This window comes from Rosa rugosa, chromosome 6, assembly GCF_958449725.1.
Source record: "Rosa rugosa chromosome 6, drRosRugo1.1, whole genome shotgun sequence".
Lineage (NCBI taxonomy): Eukaryota > Viridiplantae > Streptophyta > Magnoliopsida > Rosales > Rosaceae > Rosa > Rosa rugosa.
The window spans coordinates 50252249-50278520 of NC_084825.1; the positions used below are offsets into that span (position 1 = coordinate 50252249).

The 26272-nt window shown below is 36.6% G+C and overlaps 2 protein-coding genes and 1 long non-coding RNA gene across 3 annotated transcripts; 1 reads left to right on the forward strand and 2 right to left on the reverse strand.

Annotated features, from left to right (window-relative positions):
- Positions 1-158: 158 nt before the first annotated feature.
- Positions 159-2720, reverse strand: LOC133716957 (cytochrome P450 704C1-like). Its single transcript, XM_062143585.1, has 6 exons — positions 2439-2720; positions 1688-1903; positions 1277-1573; positions 870-1190; positions 498-701; positions 159-408 (listed from the first exon to the last, which is right to left on the reverse strand). Exons 1-6 carry the CDS (start codon positions 2718-2720, stop codon positions 226-228), a joined length of 1503 nt encoding a protein of 500 aa, XP_061999569.1. The 3' UTR covers positions 159-225.
- A 2199-nt stretch (positions 2721-4919) lies between these two features.
- LOC133716958 (cytochrome P450 704C1-like) lies at positions 4920-8701 on the reverse strand. The gene is made up of 6 exons (XM_062143586.1): positions 8420-8701; positions 7950-8165; positions 7536-7832; positions 7119-7433; positions 5192-5395; positions 4920-5102 (listed from the first exon to the last, which is right to left on the reverse strand). Exons 1-6 carry the CDS (start codon positions 8699-8701, stop codon positions 4920-4922), a joined length of 1497 nt encoding a protein of 498 aa, XP_061999570.1.
- A 12589-nt stretch (positions 8702-21290) lies between these two features.
- Positions 21291-24881, forward strand: LOC133713636 (uncharacterized). The gene is made up of 4 exons (XR_009848165.1): positions 21291-21364; positions 23267-23316; positions 23949-24093; positions 24607-24881. It is a non-coding gene; the product is annotated as an uncharacterized LOC133713636 (long non-coding RNA).
- The last annotated feature ends 1391 nt before the right edge of the window (positions 24882-26272 follow it).

Here is a 26272-nt window from a genome sequence, read left to right on the forward strand (position 1 = left end):
TTACAATTTGTGTTGTTGAGCCTGAACCTTGATTTAGCAAATCAATAATGGTCATCAACAAGAAGTTGTTGAGTACAAGTTGTTGACCACAAGTTGTTGAGTTGATCTATCAAAGAAACAAGAAAACAAAACCAATTGAAGAGCGCTAGCCTCTAATACATGATGCACTTCCTACTACAATAAATAATATTGATAGTGGGTGACCAAACTTACTATCTTGCATGCTCAAACTCTTGGAAAGGCATCAACATGAAGACCTCCATCAATATGGAGGGTGACCATCGTCTTGTAATTGACAACTTTCTTCTCATCAGTAACCTTGAATATGTAGTTACTTATAAGCATAGCAGAAAAGATCTTCAACTGAATGTAACTATACTCTTTTCCTAGACAAATTCTTGGACCGGCCTGCGTAATAATAAACTATCGTGAGTACTACTATTATTAAGCAATTTTATCCAGAACATTAATAACAAATTATTTTTCTTTATACTTACATTGAAGGATATGAATTTGAAAGGGCTTTCTTCCTGGAAATTGCCATTTTTGTCGAGCCATCTCTCTGGCCGAAACTCTTCTGCATCATCACCCCATATAAACTCCATCCGACCCATTGAATAAGGTTGGTATACTATCAGTTCCCCTTTTTTTACACTAAGTCCGTCTGGCCAAGTATCATCAGAAAAACAAACTCTCGCATCCTATGAACAAATTACAGTATGAAACTTATTACTTAACTAAGAGGAAGTAATGCAAAACAAATTCAAATCACATCCTGGATCCAACATCCTATGAAAGAATCTTAACACTGCAATTATGATCTTGGACATATAATGTATGACATTTATTTAATATGCTAATTAAGTTACCAATGGAACCGTAGGATAGAGTCTGAGTGTCTCGGTCAAAGCTGCTTGCAGATATTGCATTTTTCTAAGGGCTTCTTCAGTAAGGTTGGCTGCAACTTCATCAGAGCTTGAAGTACTATTCAGACCTATTACTTCTCTAACTTCTTTTGCAATCTTTTCTTGTATATCGAGATGCTTGCACATCATATAAAAAAACCATGAAAGAGCAGAAGCAGTTGTGTCTTTGCCAGCAACAATAAAACTGAGGACCATATCTCTCAAGTATTTTGGATCAGTCTCTCTAGTTTCCAAAAGCCTTGAGATGAAGTCTCTCTTTTTTATCTGTCATTCACTCTCATTATATCAGTAACATCAAATCAATTAATATTATATCACTTCAACCTAGAATATAAAGGAAGGTAACTCACACAGAGCTCATCATTTCCTGAATTATGGAGTGTTTCAATCTTTATGTTGATTAATTTGTATATAAAGTGATCCACCACCTCCATATTTTTTCTTAGCACTGCTTCCCTGCCAATGTTCAAGAACCGTTTGATCTTCCAGAAGATATCAGAAATACGATGAAGGGTAGCTTCATTTGCATCATCAAAAGCATTGGAAAACCGGATATTTTCTTCATTATTTGTTCCACACATGGTGCCTAGATCGATATCAAGTAGAATTTTGACGATTGAATCCAAGGTTGATTTCATAAACAAATCCTTCCAACAAAACGAACATCAAGTAATTAATCTATCAGCAAGACAAACAATATATATATACAACGTATAGTGCAATATATGTAGTATGTGATCCTTGAGACATTGCAAACTCACTTGGATATCCATTGATTTGTTGGAGGTTGCAGCTTGATGAATTATGCCAGCAAGTTTCACTCCATTTGTTTTGAAGATTTCACTGCTGAAGTCCCTAAGTACTTTGGTTGAGAACTGAGAGCTTGATACCTTCCTCTGATGCCGCCATTTGTCCCCATCCACAGCGAAGATCCCATCTCCCAAAACATCTGACAGAATGCTATGCAGGTACAATCCCTACAAAGAAATGGTGGACTTGAGCCAATATGAACGGCAGGAGAAAACAAAGACATCACAGTCAAACATTCAAACCCATACTTAATGACTCAGCAGGTGTAACCCCAACAAAGAATAATTGGATTTAAGTATTTAACTGAATCAGGAACAATGTAAACAGTGGATGCTCCTGGGGCTTCCATTTATCTTAATATGGTCTTTTCGCATAAAAAAATAAAATAAAATAAAAATAAAATAACTGAATCATGAACAATTCAAATTTTAAGGTATAACCAAATCTCGTTCAAGACTTGATCATAACAAGTGAAAAGGCAGAGTATATGGTCATGTAGAATTGGAGATGACTACATATATAACAAACAAAGTAATATTAGGTGAAGTGGTGAACTATTTTTTGAATATCACATGCATTTTACCTTATGTGACAATTACTATAAGTCACATCATCTAATGAAATTTTTTTATATGTTGGGTTTTGCCACATTATTAGCAGATTAGCACATTTTTAACATATTCAATTCAATAACATATATACCTTGCCATAGTTCGCAACATTTGTTTTGAGCATGTATTCAACATTTGCAGGATCTATTGTGTAGACCGCGTATTTGAACAAGTCAAGTATCCTGTAAGTTTTGTACTTGCATGCAAGCTCAGTGTGGTAATGGTGCAGCCTAGGGAAATGAATCACTTGGTGCAAGACAGTTCCGGCAACTGGGGGGTATCTCTTGTTCTTCTCCGGCCAAAAAAGTACGGCTAAGAGAAGTACTACGAAACTTATTGCTATGGGAGGTAAAGCAGCGGAAAGAAAATCCATTACAAACTTATGGGATGATACGTACTAAAAATTATAGATCGAATACCTCTACGATGGATGATGATTGAGTTAGAACCAGACTCAGTAATATATATAGTATCGATCAAATGAACGTAGCAGACTGCATGCATGGGATGAGTTATGTGTATTCATCAACTGCCATTGTGCCAACTTACCGAAACTTCAAGGCTCCACTCCATTAAAGGAGGCACCTAGCTAGTGAGAAGTACGTATATCAGAATACATATGGTTGAATTATTAGTAACGAATTTTTCGATCTTAGGTTCATTATTGATTGCATGCATCTACCCATTAATGCTTCCTCTAATTCATGGTGCAGTCTGACTGTCTGAGAGCGTTGATCGATGAGTGGTGTGAGGCAACTCCAACAAGGTACAGGGGAGGTTATGATTTGTTGTTGTTCGCGCAAAGAAATTGGTGCTAAAAGAATATATAACGGCGATACTTACAAACTCCATACATGTCCTAATCTACGATGCCACAACAAAGAAGGGATAGGGAAGTAGGGTAACACCAAACACAGCAGAAACGGCAGAACACCGTAGCAAACGAAGCTAGCCAAAAAAGAAAAAGAAAGAGAGAGAGAGAAAGCTTTCGAACTGTACTGTCAACTTCCTTCTCCCATCTGGTCTATTGATGATCATGATGCCTATCTGGAAAAAGCCTATCTCTGTAGACAGCTGCCGTTGTACCTACAAACATAATAGTCTTCACGTGGCGGAATTACTGCGATACCTACCTGACTTGTAAGGGGTTGGTACTTGGTACTTGGTAGTAGTATCAACTAATAAAGTTGGTGCTGCATGAAAGCTAGCTTTGTATTCCTCTACTGCGTAGTAGAAGCTTGGATTAAAAATTTAAAACAACGATATATCTGGCTGGCCAATTTTCCATCGCATATATTTATTTCTTACCCCAGCTTTAGACGAATTAGGAAAATTGACTTTCATCAATCACTGCAATTTTCTTATGAAACTACAAGCTTTGGCAAAAAAGAAGTGAAAACCCCAAAGAAGTCAAATAAAAACGGGTTGGTACTTGGGATCGAGGCACAACAAAGAATAATACTCAAGTAAAAAATGTTTAATGTTTTCTTGCTCTTTAATTTCTTTTCGGACCTATATATGCTTGGCTATTTGAAAGATGTCAAAGAAAAAGACTGTAATTTTGAGCTCACTCTATTCTTCAAAAACAGTTACTAAAAATAAAATTGTATCGTCACATGATTGTCCTTTTTCAATTATTATATTCTATCTTCTACTTCTACATTCCTATAATAATAATAATAATAATAATTTATAAAATAGAGAAAATAAGGTTGTGGACTTGTGATGAAGCAATGGCCCAACCTGAAATTAGAGAATTATAGAACTATTGGGATAGTATGGTTACTCAAATGACGTGCTAATGTCTATTTTACGCTCTACATTAGGGGTTAATGGGTCGGGTCATCTATAAATGGGTCTCTAAAGTATTTGCTAGCTAGTAGCTCTCAGTATTATGCTGCCACCAACAACAGCAAAAATCGGAAGGAAAAAGAAAAACAGATTAAAGACATTAGTCCAAAATAGGAAAGTAGAGGGTTGTGGTGAAGCAAGGTCCAATCAAAATTAGAGATACTAGTGGGCTAGTATGGTTTACTCAAATGGGCTTCTTATATCTATGCTCTACACTATGCTCTGCTGTTTGAAAGATGTCTAAGAACTTAAACATGCTAATTTCGAGTTCACTTTGGAACTTGCTAGCTGCTAGATTTAGTTCCTTGTGAGAAGCTTTAGCTAGTTGATTCGGAAACTAGAAGGTACTGAAACATTTATACTCTTTAGACCTTTTAAATTAATTTTGCGGTTGTAAATTTCATATAACGATTTTACAACATGATGTTCAAAAACACATTTGTTTTTTTTTTACATAAAATAAAGACAAACAAGTAGAGGATGTTATTATAATTTTTGTTGTTGTACCTGAACCATGATTTACTAATCACTGATGCTCATTAACTACAAGTTGTTGATCTATCAAAGAAACAATAAACAAAACTATTTGCTTAAGGAAGAGGACTAGCCTCTTTTATTTTCAATTGGAACAACCAATAACGCTTCCTACTACAATAATTAACATTGATAGGCAAGTGAAAGATGTTTGAAACAAAACATATAATCTAACTTTCTTGCACGGTCAAACTCTCGGAGAGGCATTAACATGGCGACCTCCATCGATATGGAGGGTGAACATCGTTTTGTAATTGACCATTTTTTTCTCTTCACTCATCTTGAATTTGTAGCAGCCTAAAAGAACAGCATAAACGATCTTCATCTGCATATAACCATACTCTTTTCCTAGACAAATTCTTGGACCAGCCTGTGTAGTGAAAAAATATTATCAGAATTCCTATAATAAAGTGATTTTATCCAAAAAATTAATAAAAACTTATTTTTCTTCATAGTTACATTAAAGGATATGAATTTGAAAGGGCTTTCTTCCTTAAAATTGCCATTTTCGTCAAGCCATCTCTCTGGCCGAAACTCTTCTGCATCATCACCCCATAAAAACTCCATCCGACCGATTAAATAAGATTGGTATACCACCATTTCTCCTTTTTTGACATTAAATCCATCTGGCCAGATATCATCGGAAAAACAAACTTTCGCATCCTAAAACCATAACATCAAACTTATTAATTAAAGGAAAATGATTTGTGGCCTCAATGAGGCCTAAGATTTGTGGCCTCAATCTTAGGTGTCATGTCATGTCATCTACACAAATCACCAATTTGTCAAATCATGCCATGTAATTCTTGAGAAAAAGACCATCTTATCCTTCCAAAATCTAATGATTCTAAATTATTTTGGCTTTCTACCTCAAAAATTATTTTGGCTTTCTTCTAAAAAAAAAAAAATATTGGCTTTTTTTCATTTTTTTTTTCATTACACTCATGCTTAGATTTAAAAAACAATTTTTTTTTCTTCAATCAAGAGTAGAAAAAATTTCATGTAATTCAGTCAATAGATTTGCACGTACATTCGATTAATAGATTTGTATAACACATGTATATGAATTCAACCTTTGTTGGGTTCCTGCAAATTTTGAAAATATAATGTGAAAAATACATATTCATATGATTGTATTTATTCTTTTGTTCATTGTTTTCTCTTTATGTAGCTAGGGTTTAAACGTTAGATCTGAATTTATTATTTTTTGTTTGTCTTTCCCTTATATTTAGATTGTAAATGTTAATTAATGGCTGCTAACGTGTAATTTTTTCTTACCTCTTAATTTAGACATAAGTATTTCCCAAATTCAATTTACTAATGCTATATTTTTGTGGATGAAATTAATCAATATTTGGAAAGAAAAGTTAACGTCTATTTCTTGACACATAATTCAATATATTAATGTCATTTGGGAAGAAAAATTAAAGGAAAGAATTTAATTAAATGAAGAAAAATATTGATCAAGGAATCTGTAAACATATCTCTTAAATTAATATATAATTAATAGCTGATATTTTTTTTTGTCACCTAATTAAATTCATTAATGTGATTGATTCACCCCCTAACATCTAAAAGGAAATGTAAAAGGGTAAAGTTGGTGTTGAAATAGTATGATGTGGCAAGATATCTTATATCTTATATAATTAAGCCAATTTTTGAGGGAATGGTTAAATTTTTGAACTACCGTATATGCCCTCACATAGTATAGATATTAATAAATAAATTATTTCTATATGAGGATAAGATAGTCAATTGACTATATCATATTTCAAAATATTGCAATATCTCCCATGAAAAAAGGAGAAACTTTTGTAACTTTTTTTAATTTTAAAAAATAAAAATAAAAGCCAATTGACATGTGCGGAGCACATGTTAAAGGGCTAGTATTATATAGAATTGAAAATAAATTTTTATTTACTTAGAGCAACTCCAACAGCTTCTCCATATTTTGATTTTTCTCCACTTTAGGGAAAAAAGAGCCTCTTTTGCTCCAACAGATTCCCTATAACTTTCTCTATTTTAGGGAAAGTGAGGAAAGAGAAAACCAAATTCCCTATATTTACAGCAATCTCTAAAATTTTAAGGAAGAATATGGAGATTTTAGAGATTGCTGTAAAATAGAGAATCTGTTGGAGTTGGAGAAGAAAAAGATGCTAAAGTTTTAACTTTTGCTTCTCTATTATACATAAATTATAGGGAAGATGTTGGAGTTGCTCTTACATGGCATGATACCTAGGATTTGAGGCCACAAATCTTAGGTCTCATTGATGCCCCATATTATTGCCCCAATATAAGAAGTAATGCAAAACAAATTCAAATCTTAACCTTGCAATTATGCTGTTGAATATATAATTCATGACATTTATATAACATGTTAAGTTACCAATGGAACCGTAAGATAGAGCCTGAGTGTCTCAGTCAAAGCTGCATGAAGATATTGCATTTTGCTAAGAGCTTCTTCATTAAGGTTGGCTGCAAGTTCATCAATACTTGAAGTATTATTCAGACATGTTGCTTCTCTAACTTCCCGTGCAATCTTTTCTTGTATATCGAAATGCTTGCACATCATATAAAAAAACCATGAAAGAGCAGAAGCAGTTGTGTCTTTGCCGGCTGCAATAAAATTTAGGACCATGTCTCTCAAGTACTTTGGATCGGTCTCCCTAGTTTCCAAAACCCTTGAGATAAAGTCTCTTTTCTTTAATTGCATGCCATTAACCCTCACTATGTCAGTAACATTAGATCAATTATTATTATATCACTACAATCAAGAACAGAAAGGAATGTAAATATAACTTACATATTGCTCATCATTTTCTGAATTATGGAGTGCTTCAATCTTTCTGTTGATTAATTTGTATATAAAATGATCCACCACTTCTATATTTTTTCTTAGCACTGCTTCCCTACCAATGTTCAAGAACCGCTTGATCTTCCAGAAGATATCAGAAATACGATGAAGGGTAGCTTGGTTTGCATCATCAAAAGCATTGGAAAACCGGATATTTTCTTCATTATTTGTTCCAGACATGGTGCCTAGTTCGATGCCAAGTAGAATCTTGACGATTGAATCCAAGGTTGATTTCATAAACAAGTCCTTCCAACAAAACGAACATCAAGTAAGTAATCTACCTACAAGACAAACAAAATGTACAACGCATAATACTGTGTGTGTGTGTGTGTGTGTGTCATCTTTGAGACATTGCAAACTCACTTGGATATCCATTGATTCGTCACAGGTTACAGCTTCATAAATTATTCCAGCAAGTTTTACTCCATTAGTTTTGAAGATTTCACTACTGAAGTCTCTAAGTACTTTGGTTGAGAAGTGAGAGCCTGATGTCTTCCTTTGATGCAGCCATTTGTCCCCATCCACAACGAAGATTCCATCTCCCATAAGATCTGACAGAATGCTATGCAGGTACAATCCCTACAAAGAAATGGTGAACACAAGCTAATATGAACGGCTGGAAAAAACAAAGACATCATCTTCAAAGAATCGTTGTTTTTCCTTTTCGCAACTACATTACAAATAAGAGTAATGCTAGACGTCACTTTTTTTAATATTACCTACATCTCATATTATGAAACAGCTATATGACACAATTATTTATTTAATAAAATTTTAAGATATATTGGACTTTCTATCACATTAGCATATTCAGTTCAATAACATATATATACCTTGCCATAGTTTGCAACATTTGTTTTGAGTATGTATTGCACATTTGCAGGATCTACTGTGTAGATAGCATGTTTGAACAAGTCAAGAATCCTGTAAGTTTTGTACTTGCATGCAAGCTCAGTGTGGTAATGATGCAGCCTTGGGAAATTGATGACTTGGTGGAAGACAGTTCCGGCAACAGGAGGGTACCTCTTGTTCTTCTCCGGCCAAAAAATAACGGCCAAGAGTATTACAGCTAAACTTATTGCTATGGGTGGTAAAGCAGTGGAAAGAAAGTCCATTACACTTATGGGACGATGTTGAAGAACATAGATGAAGAACCTCTGCAATCTATGATGATGAAGATATATAGAACCAGATACAACAGTTTATATAGTATCAAATGAACGTAGCAGACTGCATGGGAACAGTTTCATCAACTGCCATTGTGCCAACTTACACAAGACTTCACGGCTCCACTCCATTAAAGGAGGAGATACCTAGCTAGTGGACATTGTTTATCTGAATTAGATATGGTTGAATTATTATAGTACGAATACCAACAACTTACAGGAGTGGTTATTTGTTGTTATTCTCCCACGTAAGGACATTAGTGCTAAACGAATTTCGGCGAAACTAACAGAGTCCGACATCTGCCGTTGTACCTACAAATTCAAGCACTCCATTATAGTTCTGAGATGTACAAACATATAACACACACACACACACACACACACACATATATATATATATATATATATATATAGGTACTGTATATCAACTATGAAGTTGACTGTGTAGAAGAAGATTGGGTTAAGAAAAAGATATATGATACGAAGAAGCGATATTGACTTTCAGTAAAGACTAAATTATTTATGCAAGTAAATTGAAATTACACCTTGCATAATTCGTTTATCAGCCAATCAAAAAAACTTTTATAAAAAAAGAAAAGAAGAATTAGAAAATCCAAACAAGTCAAACTTAATTTTATCATAAAATGTCATCAGTAAGTCCACGAAAAATGTGAATTTGAAAGGGTTTTCATCATGAAAAATGTCATTTTCGTCTAGCCATCACTATAGCAGAAACTCTTTTGCATCATCACCCCATAAAAACTTCATCCAGCCCATTGCATAAGTATTGATGGCTCTTTCATAAGCATCTGATACAGGATTGCTTCGATGGCTCTTTATAAGCATCCGAAAACTCGATACTTCTTCATTATTTGTTCCACATGGTGTCTAGATCGATACCAATTAAGTAGAGTGTTGAGGATTGAATCAAAGGTTGATTTTGTGAACAAATTCTTCCAATAAAACACACATTAATTTATTTGCATAGCAAACAAACGTATTTAGGCAAGAGATGAAGGTAATAATGCAGGTGTGGATAAGAGCTCCAATTCGTCAGGGAATGAGCTGTTTATTGTTTAAATGTTCTGATTAGGGTTTAAACCTGTGCGAGTATGATGCAGTTTCTATGAGTCTTCTATGACGTTTCTAGTTTCTTGCTTGTACCACAATTGCGTGATTGGCAAGTGAGGGCTAGTTGAATGATTTCTTTCCGTAGGAGGTGAAACTTTGTCATTCTTGGATGAGCTACCCAATGATGTTAATTAGTTTGCTTTAGCTTAGATAGGTTTTACTGGATTTTCTTGCTGGAATTCTTATGTAAGTTTTGTAAGCTATGGCCTTTTGGCTATTGGTTATTGAATAACAATCAACTTCTATTAAAAAAAAAAAACAGCATCACTATGTGATTTTTGACACTTTGCAAACTCACTTGGATCTCTATTGATTCGTCACGGGTTACAACTTCAAAAATTATCCTAGCAAGTTTTACTGCAATATATCAAATGTACATACATAATGGTTATTTATGCCATATAAAATCTAGAACATATTGGTGCATCGATATATAAATGTAGATTGAATCCATAGAGTGATAAATTATTCTCATGTAAGCATATCATTAAGTAATATATAGATTAGTCCAATTGTGGACCCAGAAATCAAGTTCTTTAGGGGTGAACTTGAACTACAATAGCTAGTGTAGAAACCAAAAATTTTAAAAACACACATTCTAAAGATAAAATTCTACTAAGAGCAAGTTCACCCGTTGGGTCACCGGGTCACCTATTATTCACTGCTTTTTAGTGTATATTTTCATTCTCTGAGTCACGAAATACACTGTGCTCGTGACCCAGGGCACGGAATACACTGTACTCGTGACCCAGAGTGTGAAATAACACATAAAAAGCAGTGAATAGTAGGTGACCTGATGACCCAACGGATAAACTTGCTCTAAGAGACACATACAGGAGAAGCAATTGTTGTTTTTAATATTCTCATGAACAGAAATATACAACCTTAAGGGAAAAAGCTTATAACGTAGAAAGAATATGTAAAAAAAAAAAAGAATGGCTACTAATGGTTTCTAGCTATGGGGGTGCAACATTCTTGTATCCCTTCAAGGCTTCAATTGCAGTAAACTAACAAGAACTTTTATACCTGCATGAAAGAGTCTATATATTATTTTACTGGAGGCATCAACCCACACTAAGCTTAGACTGGGTCCACAAGTGGATTAATCTACCATTTTATTTGGCCCAATATTACACAGAAAAAAACAAAAAACCTCTTTTTCGGCTAGCAGCTACCGCTGTATGGAAAATTGAAGACTCCATTAAAGTTGAGGAGACTGATAGCTACCTAACATATTTATCATATGAACTGTGAAGTTTGGGCTCAGTTATTCCATCTTCTTGGGCTCGCTCTTTGGTCAAGTCAGTATCCAAAAAAAAAAAAAAAAAATTCACAACATCTCTGAAGTTGGATGCAAGCTTTGTATCAGGATTAACAAAACGATATGGCCAGCCAAGTTTCCATCACATATATCTCAAGCCAGCAGATTTTGAGGAATTTAGGAAAGTGACTTATATATGGAGACATGAATGATCAAAGAAGCCAACTTCTCAAGAGAGAAAATTTTTAGTTTCACATCGATCGGGTAGTGTGGTGTTGTAGGAACCTCTCACGTACAGATCGATCGGGTAGTGTGCATGTTGTAGTGAACCTCTCACGTACAGATATATCGATTTAGAATTCAAGAACATCTCTCCATCAAACTCAATCAGGCGAAAGCCTCCTGGACTTCCCGTCTTTCATCAATGACTACTTGATTTTGTTTCATCAGTTAAAGTTGAAACTTGAAACTACAAGCTTTGGAGGGATATTTGATCACATGTTTTTCATTTAACCATTATGCCCCAGAGGGAGGAAAGGCAACTGCGGAACAATTAATGGTCCAATGAAGCAATGGTAACTATACTCGTCGACAACAGTATCTAAAGTACAATACAATACCACCAACTGGTGACTGCAGTATTATTGCGGCAAGAATAAGTGAAACTTCGAGTGTAAACATACATTTCTAGCATTAGGCAGTGAATGATGTTTAAAGCATCTATCTAAGCTCTTCCATGACCCGATCTTGGGGAGGCACGCACATAAAGGCCTCCTTCAATGTGGAGGGTGATCATAGTCTTGTAATTTACCACTTTTACTTCATCACTCATCTTGAATATGTTGTTGCCTAAAAGCACAGCCGAAAAGATCTTCATCTGTCTATAAGCGAATTCCTTTCCTAGACAGATTCTTGGACCTGCCTGTGAAATCACAAATCATGTTTCACAGAACTCCAATAACTTGGCCATTATGTTCCTTAGTGTGTTAACTAATTGTGCTAGATGCGAGTGTTACGTGTATGGTCCGCGCCCTCGCCGCAGCTGCTGGCATGGTGTTGCCACTAATTAAGGCAGACTTGGGAGTTGAATAGGGTTGAATGATTTTGCAGAAACAAGTTGGCTTGGTTTTGTGTTTTAGAAGTGAATCGAACAAGGGAGAAGCTTTGCTAAAAAAAAAGATTTCTCATTCTTTTTGGTTCTTGGAGTTCCCAGATCTTTCATTTCTCTTTCAAAATGGGTTTGTCGAGTTTAAGTCTACGTAGGATGCTGGTGATGGTTTGGAGTTGAGAAGGTATAGGAAGTTGCCCTTTTGAAGTCCCTGGGTGAATGTCGTAGCAATGGTTTTATTAAGGTCCCAGTGTGCCATCAGTTGACGAATGCCCATAGTGTTTCTATCTCGCCTTGGAGAATTAAAAAGAGTTCACCGGTGGTATGGTATCTTTGAGTATTTAGGACGAACTTGGATAAGAATGCCTCCGGGGCGAAACGCCCACCAATTTATGAGTTTTGTACTTTGGGCTGGAATGACCGCCGGAGTAGCAGCAGTGGTGAAAGCTAATGGAAGACAGTTCTGTTCTAGACCTCGCTTGTGCAGACTTGTGTAACTATTTTGAGATAGAGCTACTAGTTGTTTAAATTGTAGTTCTCGAAAACTGTACATTGATGAACAAGAATGGGTTCAAGAACATGAACAATTGAGATTTCTTTTGCTTTTTTTGCCTTTTAATTTGCTGGGGTTGAGAAGATGAACATGAAGAAATGTTAGGTTCATACTTATCGGATTGGGATTTTTTTTTTTTTTTTTTTTTGAGAATATATTGGACTGATCTTGGTTAATAGAAAAAGCAAAAGAATTTAATCATCTTTTATTTTCAATATAATAAATTATTCCATTTTTATTTTAAATTTTAAATTTATTCATTTAGGATTTGATGGAGTGAGTCCTTTTTGCCCTCATTTTCGGCCTCACATGCGTCACACGTGACTCGAACTGACGGAGCCGTGACGGAAAGTTGATGTAGGTACTACGTTGACAAGAAAATATAAGTCCAGGTATCACATTGATACGTTTGAAAGTTCAGGTATCATTTTAACAGTCCTCAAAGTCTCCAGACACTGTTCGTGCATTTTTCCCTTATATTAGATATATTTTCTTGTGTATAATAATTTGTTGGACCTCTCCAGGCCCAACTACTTTTATTTGACTTGTTTAATGGTGCTGGTCATTTTCTATTTATTTGACTTGTTTTATGTTTTTTTTTTTTTTTTTTGCTTGGCTGGTTCTAGTCGGATCTCTCAATTTGCTATATATATCACCTTGTTCAAGTAAAACCCTAATTTGTGTTTGGCCCAAACTCTAGGTTACTTGACCTAGTGGTAATAGGGTTTAATTAGAAGAATCTAGAGATTATCTTTCCTTGTATGATTCAGACTCTATGCATTGTAATCCTCTATATAAAGAGACCCCTATTATCAATGAGAATACACAGCAATTCTCTCTCAAATATCGTTTCCCTAAAACACGTTATCAGCATGAAACTCTAACCCTGAAACCCTAAAATCGTAGCCTTCAAATCCTAGCAACCACCGCAGCATATATTGAAGCCCTCAATCCTAGTAATCTAGAACCGGCGGCGCCACCCCAAGAACCGGTCGGAAAACACCTGAACCGGCCGCAGTCATGGCCCTAACAAGTGACCTTGATGGATCGAGGAGCCCAATCCATGGAGATATCGCAGCAAATTATGGAGATATTCGCAGAAATATTGATGATGACATGGCAAATTCTCATTGGACAAAGTGTGGAGAATCCTAAATCAAATAGAGAATCAAGAAGTTGTCTTTCTCTACAATTCAAGGAGTCTCAAACCAAAAAGGAATGAAAGAGGACTCAAGGAGCAATATAAAAGGGCTGTGCAAATCTGAAAAAGCTCTCTTCTCTCCTCTCTTCCTCTCTTCCTCTCTTTCCTCTCTCCTGCAACTTCTTATTTTTCTCTTTAGCTTGTTTTTGTTTTTCTTTCTATGAGAAACTAACTCTTTAGTTAGGGGTTGTTGAAGCCCCAAATCATGATTGTAAACTTGTTATGACTTTCAATTAGTTTTGTTAGTCTATTGGATGAGAACCTAATTTCTATCTTCACATTGATGATTTCTTTGCATGTTTTCTTTGGTGCGCAACTTAGATTGCATGTTTAGGGTTCTATTGCTATGAATGATCATTGCATGTGCCTTGCTTCAAGGGTTCCGTTGAGAGTTCTAGAGTAGTAAATTGTCTATAAGGCAAGTGATTAGGTTCCTAGGTTAATTGAGACGCGTCGTACTCAAGATGCCTTGTGATGTCTCTTTTTCTATTGTGTAATGATTTCTTTGTGTTAAATCTAGAGTTGCGTCAACCTAGGTTGCATTTTAGAAAATAGGTTAGGTGTAGAGTGTCTCTCACCTAGCATACAAGTAAGGAAAAACAATAGGTTAATTCAGGCGTTGTGTTAGGAAACTAGCCTTTAGTTAATTATAATTAATTAGCTTATTATCTGTTAATTAGCTCTTCATGCTTAATTAGTCACGTTGGGGTTTTATCCCATATTGCTCACTACATGAGCGACACGTGTCTTCTTTTGGAGTATATAATCTCCACTGCTGTAACCTTCAGCCTTATCTATGAATCCAATTTAGTGTTATTTCTTTCTTTGCTTTCAATTTCCTGCAAATTCCTTGCCGTTAGGGCTTCCACCCTAACAAGTGGTATCAGAGCCAGGTTCATGGGAAAACTTAAGGGGGGTGGCAAACCCTCCTCCCCACCACACATCTCTGAGGATCCACACCTTTCCGGCGAGCTTGTTCACCTCGAGTATGAGCTGCAAGCACATCGTGAGGAAACCAGCTCCAGATTCGATGAGATGCAGGCCTCCTTACAGGATGCCATGGCCACTTCGTTGGCCAATTTCAAATCCATGCTGATGGATGAGTTTAAGCAGCAGCTCACAACCATCGTCAAGGAACACATCCCTCCTCGTTCCCCTGAGCTCGTCAATCACGGGAGCACGGCTGTTCCCCTCCCGGATGGATCTGTGAGATTTGGATCTCTACTTTCACCGATCCCTCCATCTTCATCAGTGACTACCTCGAGTTCTTCTGCAGTGGCTCGATCTGAGGGCAACGTTTCTCAAATTAACACCTCTCAATTTTTGGTCACTGGTGCTTTGAATGCTAGTGTGGAAATTAATTCATCTCTGCAAGCTACTAGTGGGATAGTTGCTACAATTGTGGATACTGTTCCTGATCTGAATGTCACTGTGCTGAATGGTACTAGCATAAATAGGACTATGATGAATGATGTTGGTCACTCTATTAGTAATACTAGTGGCTCAATGGGCTATGTTGGTCACTCTGTTAGTAACATTTTTAACCATCAGTCTCACCATCTGAGCACCTCCCAATATTGCCCTAATTTTTCTAGCCCATATTATCCTGGAATGATGCAGGGAGCCAGTCAATCTATGCAAGGTCCTGACCCTTTTACAATGACTTACTCCGGGCCTTATTCCACTACCATGATCAATTTTCCTTCATCAGCTGCTCAACCACCCTTGCCACTCTCAGCACCCCAATTTTTGTATTCCAAACCACCACCACAATCACACCAGTACATCCCTCCCACTTATGCCACTACTACCTCCACTCACCATCCATCACACACTCAATATCATCCCTTTCAGGCAGCTACCCCCAACTATGGCTATCCACCCAACCAAGTGTACCCTAACCCTTTGTTTATACCTCCTGTTGACCCAAATCTACCTACAATGAAGCAGATGAGGTTGGAGTTCAGTGTGTTTAGTGGGGGAGATCCTGTTGAGTGGCTTAACAAGGCAGGCCAATACTTTGAGTTTTACCAAATCCCTGAGGATAAGAAATTATCAATTGCTACCATGCACTTGTCTGACAAAGCATCTGATAGATGGTACATGTTTAGGCATGAGTTTCCAAGTACATGGCAAGGGCTAGCTGATTTGCTAATGAGAGAGTTTAATAGCTACAACAGGTCTGAGTACCAAGCTGCCTTAGCTCGAATGAATCAAACAGGTACTGTTGAAAGCTACATGGAACAATTCACTAAACTCTCTAGAAGAGCACCTGGTTTCCCACCTGAAGTGCTTTTGTCCTGCTTTATTGGAGGCTTGAAAAAAGAGGATCCGAGTGGATGTGCAGGCTCAGAAGCCTAGGACTCTTTATGAAGCATGTGAACTAGCAAGGGTTTATGAAACAAGGTCTGACGGCCACAGAAATCATACTAGAAGCAGTTTCATCCATAAACCACCTACTGGGGGTTATACTGGGTCTATTGCTGATGCAAGGCCCAACTTCAAACCAGGCCAATCCATGTCCACCCCAAGAATTCCCAATCCACTTTCAGACCTTCAAATGGTAACAACAGTGTGCGAATTAAGCTCTCTGATGCTGAGTTTGAGGCCAGGAGGGCTAAGAACCAATGTTATTTTTGTAGTGAACCTTATAAGCCTGGTCACAACTGCAGAAAGAGGGGACAGTTAATGAGCATGGAAATTGTACCCAATGAGGGAGAATTCATTGAGGAATCTGATGAGAAGCAGTTGATGGATATACCCCCAATTGTTGACATTGATGAACCACTGATCCGGCTACAAATTATGGGAGATGAGTGTGCACAGCCAGCTACCATGCAACTGAAGGGAGTATTCAACAACAGAATGGTTCACATATTAATAGATTCTGGAGCTACACATAACTTCATTCATCCTCAACTACTCAAAGGTACTAAAGTGCAAGTGCATAAGTTCTCTCCCTTAAATGTGATCCTAGCTAGTGGGGCAAAAATGCAGACCAAAGGTGAAGTAAAGGTAGAGATGCAGATACAGCAGTTCAAGTTTATGGATGACTTCTATATACTGCCAGTCACTGGATGTGAAGTTGTACTAGGAGCTTCTTGGCTCAGGTCCTTGGGAGACATCCTGTGGAACTTTGAAACAATGATAATGAAATTTTCAGTTGGCAATACTGTTGTTCAGTTACAGGGGGAGACTACAGCTGAAGCTACTGTTGTCAGCTGCAAAGCAATGACCAAGCTGCTTAAGAAGGAAAGGGAAGCAATGTTAATTCAAGTGCAACCTAAACTGATGACTCAGACGATTGAGACACCACATCCTCAGATACAGGCACTCATTAACAAATATGCTGATATTTTTGCTGTCCCTACTTCATTACCACCAGCTAGAAGTCAAGACCACAAAATTGAGTTGTTGCCAAACACACCTCCTATCAGTGTGAGGCCTTACAGGTATCCCCATTTCCAGAAATCGGAAATAGAGAAAATTGTGCAAGAATTACTTGACAATGGTGTGATCAAGCCAAGTGTGAGTCCTTTCTCCTCCCCAGTTTTATTGGTTAAGAAGAAAGATGGGACTTGGAGAATGTGTGTAGACTATAGATCATTGAATGCAGCAACAGTCAAGGAAAAATATCCAATTCCTGTTGTGGATGAATTGTTAGATGAGGTCCATGGCTCCACCATCTTCACCAAATTAGATTTGAGGTCTGGCTATCACCAGATAAGAATGGACCCTACTGATGTGACCAAAACTGCCTTCAGAACTCACAATGGTCACTATGAATTCTTGGTAATGCCATTTGGCTTGACTAATGCACCATCCACCTTTCAATCTGTGATGAATGATGTACTGAGAGATTATTTGAGAAAATTTGCCTTGGTTTTCTTTGATGACATCCTGGTGTATAGCCCCTCTTTGGAAGCACACTTGAATCACTTAGAAAGGATCTTCATGACTTTGCAGCAACACTCTCTCAAGGTTAAACAAAGCAAGTGTAACTTTGGGGTCTCCACAGTGGAATATTTGGGGCATGTCATTAGTGCTCAAGGAGTCGCAGTAGATCCAGCTAAGATAGAATGCATCAAAAACTAGGGTAGGCCACAGACTCTTAAGGGTTTGAGAGGATTCCTAGGGCTTGCAGGGTATTATAGGAAATATGTGCAGAATTTTGGTACTATAGCCAAACCTCTCACTGACATGTTAAGGATCGGTGGCTTCCAATGGACTCCAGCTTCAATAACAGCCTTTGAGGAACTAAAACAAGCCCTCATGAATACTCATGTGCTGGCATTACCTGATTTTTCAAAGGAATTTGTCATTGAGTGTGATGCATCTGGAATAGGGATTGGAGCTGTCCTGTCCCAGGAAGGGCATCCTATTGCTTTTCTCAGTAAAGCCTTGGCTCCAAGACACATTGCTTTGTCAGTTTATGATAAAGAGATGCTTGCAGTGGTGTTTGCAGTTCAACATTGGCGGCCATATTTGTTAGGGAATCACTTTAAGATCTACACTGATCATAGAACCATACAATATTTCTTGGACCAGAAGCTCTCCACTCCCACACAGCACAAATGGCTCCTGAAACTTGCTGGCTATGACTACTCTATCCATTACAAGACTGGTAAGAACAACTCAGCCCCTGATGCCTTGTCAAGAAGGGAGGAGTTAAGTGACATTAATTCCGAAGTCATCACCAAGTATGGGGTACTGAATGCGATTACTGGTATTTCTTCACCAGTACATAGCTACCTCACAGAGATTCAAAAGGCCAATGCTCTTGATCCTGAGGCGAGCCAGCTAATCCAACAACTGGAGCAGGGTACCATTACCTCATCACATTATTCATTGGCTAATTCTCAGTTAATGTACAAGGGGAGGCTATATGTACCACAACATGCAGGACGGAGATCCAAAATCATTGCAGAATTTCATAATGGTTACAGTGGTGGCCATGCCGGAGTTCATAGGACTAAGAAGAGGATTACAAGGTCTTTTGCTTGGCCAGGGTTACACAAGGATGTTAAAGCTTATGTGGCTGCCTGCCATAACTGTCAACAAAATCACTATGAGACTATCCATCCCCCAGGCCTCCTACAACCAAATGTGATCCCGGATAAGGCCTGGACAAGGATCTCTATGGACTTCATTGAGGGGCTGCCTACTTCTGCAGGAAAGAATGTCATATTGGTTGTGGTGGACAGACTGACCAAGTATGGACATTTCATCCCCCTAGCTCATCCCTATACTGCTGCAGTCATTGTTCAACACTTTGTTAATCATGTGTTTAAACTCCACGACATGCCTGAGTCTATCATTTCGGATAGGGATCCAGTGTTTCTGAGTAACTTCTGGGAGGCCTTCTTTAAGGCTCAAGGGACTTCACTTGATAAGAGCTCAGCCTATCATCCCCAAACCGATGGTCAGACTGAAAATATGAATAGGACACTCGAGCAGTATCTGAGATGTGTTGTAGGGGAGAAGCCTCACTCCTGGGTCGATGCTCTACCTTGGGCTGAACATTGGTATAACACTGCTCACCACTCTGAGATAGGCATGACTCCATTTCAGGCCTTGTATGGCTATGAACCTCCTTCTATCAGAGCATATATACCAGGCTCGACTTCTGTGGCAGCTGTCGATAGCCAACTCCAAACGAGAGACGAGGTGCTAGCTACTGTCAAAAGAAACTTACAGGTCGCTCAGGCAAGAATGAAACAGTTTTATGACAGGAATCATACTGAAAGGACTTTTGAAGAAGGTGAGTGGGTGTACTTGAAACTTCAACCTTATCGACATCAATCAGTCAAGAGAAGGTTGATTCACAAGCTGGCTCCACATTTTTATGGTCCATTCCAAATTGAGCAGAAGATTGGTAAGGTGGCCTACAAGCTGAAGCTTCCACCTACAGCTCGAGTCCATCCTGTGTTTCATGTGTCCTTGGGAGGATGCTGAGGATATCATACAACGCTTCCCTGATTTTGAAGCTTGAGGACAAGCTTATCCGATGAGGGTTGGATTGTTAGGAAACTAGCCTTTAGTTAATTATAGTTAATTAGCTTATTATCTGTTAATTAGCTCTTCATGCTTAATTAGTCACGTTGGGGTTTTATCCCATATTGCTCACTACATGAGCGACACATGTTTTCTTCTGGAGTATATAATCTCCACTGCTGTAACCTTCAGCCTTATCTATGAATCCAAGTTAGTGTTATTTCTTTCTTTGCTTTCAATTTCCTGCAAATTCCTTGCCGTTAGGGCTTCCACCCTAACACGTTGGGTTAACTTGAGCATCTTCATCCATAGATAAATGAAATTAGGTTGAACATGATTAGTTTACTTGATTGATTGGTGGTGGATGCAATTCCTCTAACTTGTTTTATCTTTGATTTTCAAAACTTTGAATCAAGTCTTTTTATTTTCGGAGTCATTTAGTGTATTGTTTTTATTTAATTAGTCCGTCAACCAAAACACCTTCAAAAATTATCAAATTTTGTCAGTAGTTAGTTTATCATGTGTAGAGTCTGTCTGTAAATTTTCGTGACATTTAGAGTAGTTTAGAGTCGTCTGCCAATCAGATCTTTCTAACTGAACAGTTTATGATTTATTTTGTTTTGAGTCTTTAGATTAGTGATTAGACCACAATCTCTTGCGGGAACGATCCCTACTTACCTATACTATTTTCGACATTCTTGTAGGGTTAGGTTATAGATATTTTTGTGCATCTATTTAGGTGGATAGAAATAGCCTATCAATTTTTGGCGCGGGTCGCCGGGGATTGTTGTTTTTAATTGCTAGCTAGTCTATGTTTTGTTTATTTTTGTTCTTGATCTGTATCTATTCTAACTTTCTTTTCTTTTTATTTTTGTTTTGCAATGTGGCATCCTTCGTACGAGATGTGTTCCATATGCTCCTTGGTTGGTCATTCAACGGAGACATGTCCAAACATGCAATATCAAGCACTTCAATCAAAATAACATGTTTGGAGGATATCAAGCAAACTAAGGGCATTGGAATGATCAGTACATGCCTGCGTACAATCCGGCATGGGATAAACTAAGGTCCAAATATTTCCCTTACTCAACACGATTCGTAAGCTTGCGAGAATTTATGCATCAAGTGATAACCCAGAAGGTGGAAATAAACATAAAAAAAATAGTGAATAGTATCTGACCCAATTGATAAACTTGCTCTAAAAGACTTACAATCATGAAAATAGTAAAAGACAACACTTAGAAGCTTAGAAAGTAAAAAAATTATTTAAATAAAAAACAAAACAGCAGCCTGAAGAAGATCTCAAGTCCTTGGCTGCTCAGTCACACAGCGACGACCAATTCATCTATCCTTGGGTTTTTCAGGTCAATTGCTTTACTTCCTTTCCTTTTGTTCTGGGTATGTTTAATTTGATCGGTTTCATTGATTTCTAAGCTGAGTTGACAGAGAGTAGGGGTTGATTGGTTCGATTAGGTTTTGGGTGTCCGCTATTTGGTTTTTTTGAGGAATTTGTATTTGATTGATTGCAGATAGAGGTTCTTCTCTTCTTCTTTTCTGTGTTGCAAGTGTAGTAGCTACCTCTGTCTTTGAAATAGATGTTGTGCTTGAAACAGATCTTTTCTTTTCAAGTTACAAAAGTCAACTTGAACATGAGCTGTATAATTTGAGAATTTAAATGGACATCACACTCTCGAGTTTATGCACAACATCTTCCATAGTTTGAACTTGATAAATGAAATCTGCAGTAAATGTCTGTTTGCTTGGAGACTGGGTTTGGTTATTTGCATTTTTAGTGGAATTAAAAATTTAAGCATAACATACAGCTAACATTACCATTGTCATATGCTAGGAATTTAAAATAGATGAAGAAGAAGGAAAAAAAAAAAAAAGAAGAAAAAAAGGAAAGAAACGGGTCTGTACACTAGACTGGATTGCAACCTTTTTGCTGGGCCACTGTTTTTTATTTCTGAGCTTTGGTTGTTGATCAAGAGCGTGAACAGTGTTATTTGGTGTGAGCTTGAGAAATTTGTGACTCTTTGTGTTATTAGAACCAGTGAGAACTTGATTGCAATCAAGGATATAAGTAGATGGACTTGAATCTTAAAATTCCAATTGTTTTCTGTAGCGTAGTTGAACTTGGATGGCTTTTCTGGGTTGTTGTTTTTATTGGATTGCAGTATTTAGAGGAGCTAAAAATTTCACCTTTTTGTCGAGTTTCTAATTCCTTTCATTGCTTGATAACCTACGTCTATACGCTTTTTTGTTTGTTTTATTTGAATTGGAAGAGATTTTAAAACCGATGAGATTGTTTGTGGCCCAAAGATGATACTGCTCAAAATTGCAAAGTTTGAGCGTTTCTCAGTAATGGATTTGTCAAATTGTATATAAATGTGTGACTTGATCGATTTGAGATTCTTAATGGCAGGTCCCTCTAGGTATTTTGGTTTGAGATAACATGACTATTCACTTCTGCTTCCTTCTAATTGGTTTGAGATAACATGTCTAATCACTTCTGCTTCCTTTTAATTGGTTTGAGATAATGCAGTGAGTCATTTAGCTGGTATTCCTTGAGCTGCAACTTTTGAATTGTCATAAACATTAATTGGAGGAATTTGTTTGGGTTTGTTTTCGGGTGTTATTTAATGAAAGCCAATTAAGAAACCAGCCTTCTGACAAATTTAGATTGACTATTTTTGTATCTTGCATTATTTACTATACAACTAAGTTTAGACAATTAAGTCTTCTGAATTTTGATCAAATATGACTACATGGATCAAATATATTTAAAATTTTGATATATTTGTTAGTTTATGATCATTACAGAACCCCCAACATATTGTTTTCTTTATTTTTTCAATATAACAGTATGTGTTCTTTAACGGAAAGTACATATAACTTTTAGTTACTAATATTCAGAACTGAGAAACTTAGTCTTTTATTACTGCCGATTCAAAATTTAATGTAGTAACAGCAATATGCAGACTATTTAAAACTATTGACTATGAGCATATTTATAAACTTGCCAGATGTTTATGATAAAATTCTTTTCTGTGATGAATTTAATCTATAATGTGGACAATCATTTACTTTTCTAAGGTGTTAGCCTATTTTGAAACTGCATTATAATGCATATACACTTCCTATATGTCTAAAAGTGTTCTGTATCAATCTATCACTATTATATGCCAAATGAGTTCATTGCTGTTTTCTTTTTTATATTTAGTTTATGCATAACTAACTGATAAATTTACTGTTTGTATTATCAGCTATACTTGAACCATTGAATCAACTTTTGTCATCAGAGGTGATCAACTTGGTAATTCTCTTGCCTTTTCAATTCGTATGTGAACTGATTATTTAGTTGTAACACGTTTTATCAAAAACATTGATCGAGCTTATAGACATGTTCATATTCAAGAACACCTCTTTGGTCAAAATTGTAGACATGTTCACATTGGTCGTGTTACCTGTTTTGAAACATTGTCTCCAACATTCTTTTTGTTATGGTCTTCAATTAATTGAATTACTTAGTGAATCCGTTATAGAGTCTTTAGGAATGTAAATCTGGTCTCATTATTTAGCCAACAATGTTTAAACATTAAACATTGGAGATCAGGTCTCATAGAGTCTGTAATTATTCATGATCAATCATTCCATTTATGCTTTGATTTGTTTTTTTTTTTTACACTATAAATTCATATAAGCTCTCATTATAGGCATAGAAGAATCAATAGGCTATTCTGCATACCTCTTTGCAATCATCACTTAGCTCTTTGTATCAAACTTCTATTCGTTGTTTAGCATCTGCTCTTCCCTTTTAATCTTGGTCACAAAGAATTTGGGGCCAGCAAGAGTAATTCCTTTTGAATTTTTTCCCCCAATTTTTTGTGATTCACTGAAGCTTTAGATAGTTGGTTTATTTGTGGTTTAATCACAGATTCTTTTCAGGTGTTCAAATTTGCGATTTATCGATTTCCTAAGTTTTAGGCTTTCTTCTTTAGCATTGTTTTGATCGTTCATTTGTCAAGGAGAGTTTCAAATTGGATTGGGGTTTGCAGAAAGGTTTCACCGATTGCTTTTGAGCTTGAACCAGGTAATTAAAACATTCGTTTCTATGTCATTCGCTTTGCAGTTGGCATTACATTTATAGAGTTGCCCCTCTTTGTTTCATTTCATCAAGCTTGGTTGAAACGGTAGGTTAATCACTTGCAGTTTATAAGTATATGACCTGTTTTAGCATATGCCCAGTTCATTTTTTGCATTTAATTGCTTAAAATTGAAGTCTTCGATCCTTCTGAGCCTGTTTGAAGTTTTCAGTTGGTGGTGTCAATTGGGTTTTGGTGATTGTTTTTTTTGTTTGTTTGTTTTGGGTACTTATTGTATCTGGCTTGATGTGGGTTTGAATGTCGGTATGAAAAATGGCTTCCTTTTGATCATTTGTGAGCTACTGTAGTTGCATTTTTAATGGAAAATACCTTATTGTGTGATTTGTGATTCTGGGTTTTGGTTAGTATTGATTGCAGAATTGATTCAAAGTTGAAACTCAATGTGGATTTTGCAGAATTGGTTAATATTTAATATCTTAGACATGCTGTTCCTTTTGCAGGTAACTAATAGTTTGGATCAACTCCAACTACAATTGGAGCAACTACTTTTTTACATCAACTCCAACTACAATTGGAGCAACTACTAATAGTTTAGAACTAAACCTTTTGTAAAGCTACAACTGAAGCAGCTAAACCTGTTGTACAACTACCATTTCTGAACCAACCTCAGTAGCAACTTTGTTAACCTATTTTTCTAACACACTTCGTCACGTTAACCTTTTTGTATAAAAAATCTTTCACTCTTTCAATAGAATGCAATAATTTTCCTTTTGTATTTTATCGTTATCATTTATTTACAAACACAATTCTGCAGCAAAGCGCGGGTATTATAATATGAAAGCTTGCAAGTTTTATAATATGAATGCTTGATGAACTTGAGTCAAATCCGTTGTCTTGCTTCTACACTGCAATTAATTCTTCCTTCATACAATTTGACAATGCCAACAAATACCAAATTTATTTCCTGCTCAGTTCTTAAAAATTTAATATCTAATTTCATCAATTAAATTTTCAACTTCCACAAGCTAAATGTCATGGAAGAATCAAATTGCAATCAATACTCCTACCTCTCCAACAGTTCAACCATACTCTGTACATGCTCAATTATATCCAACAGTTCAACCATACTCTGTACATGCTCAATTATATTCATCTCCACAAAGAAACTCTACAAGTTTCTCTACAAGATACTCTACAATGGCATAACTCCCGCAGCAAAGCGCGGGCAATTTTTCCTCGTGTTGACTATAATAGATTGTGAGGGCCACATATATATAAATATATTGACTATTATTCTGACTCGTGTAATATATATGGGTTGTTATTTGTTAAGGAAACTCAACAACGTTGGGGGGCAGTGACCCACTCCAGCCCTATATATATATATATATATATATATATATGGGTTGTTATTTGTTGAGGAAACTCAACAACGTTGGGGGGCTGGGGGTTGTTATTTGTTATGGAAACTCAACAACGTTGGGGGGCAGTGACCCACTCCAGCCCTCATAAATATCCGTCACTGTGCTGGAGTAAGACACACAAACACACATATCTAAAAAAAAAAAAAAAAGCAAAAAGATATATGTCACCCTATATACACAATTACACATCCTAATATACTTGATACGCATCCTCAATTCTTTTTTATTTTTTGGACAAAGTGGATTTCCACGACACCCTTGCTGTTACTGAAATTAAAAAAAATTGAAACATATTGAGAGATCTTAAATACCAAATTAAACTCGGTAAAACCTTCAACTAATTGTGGAGTTAAAGTTTACAAAACCATCAACTCCATGACCAGAGTCTCTCAAAGCATTTGGTCTTGGTGTTGTTGTTGCTAATAATGGTAAAGGTAACGGTAATACTTTACTTTTTTATCCCACATGCATTGACGAGAACAACAACCGATGCTTCCATCAATTAAACCACTACCATTATAATCATTACCCAAATTGGATGTAGATCATATTACAATGGTTAACAATTGTGAAGACCTAGCCTCTTTGTTTTAACTTAATTAGCAAAAACTTCAACCGATTTTGTTGGGCATTACAAAATAGATATCATATTGAAGTCGTTTACGATTTTTAAAGGTAAGTTAATATCAACATCTTTGCCCGATATCTTTAACTGATAAGAACCTTTGGTTTCCCTAAACAA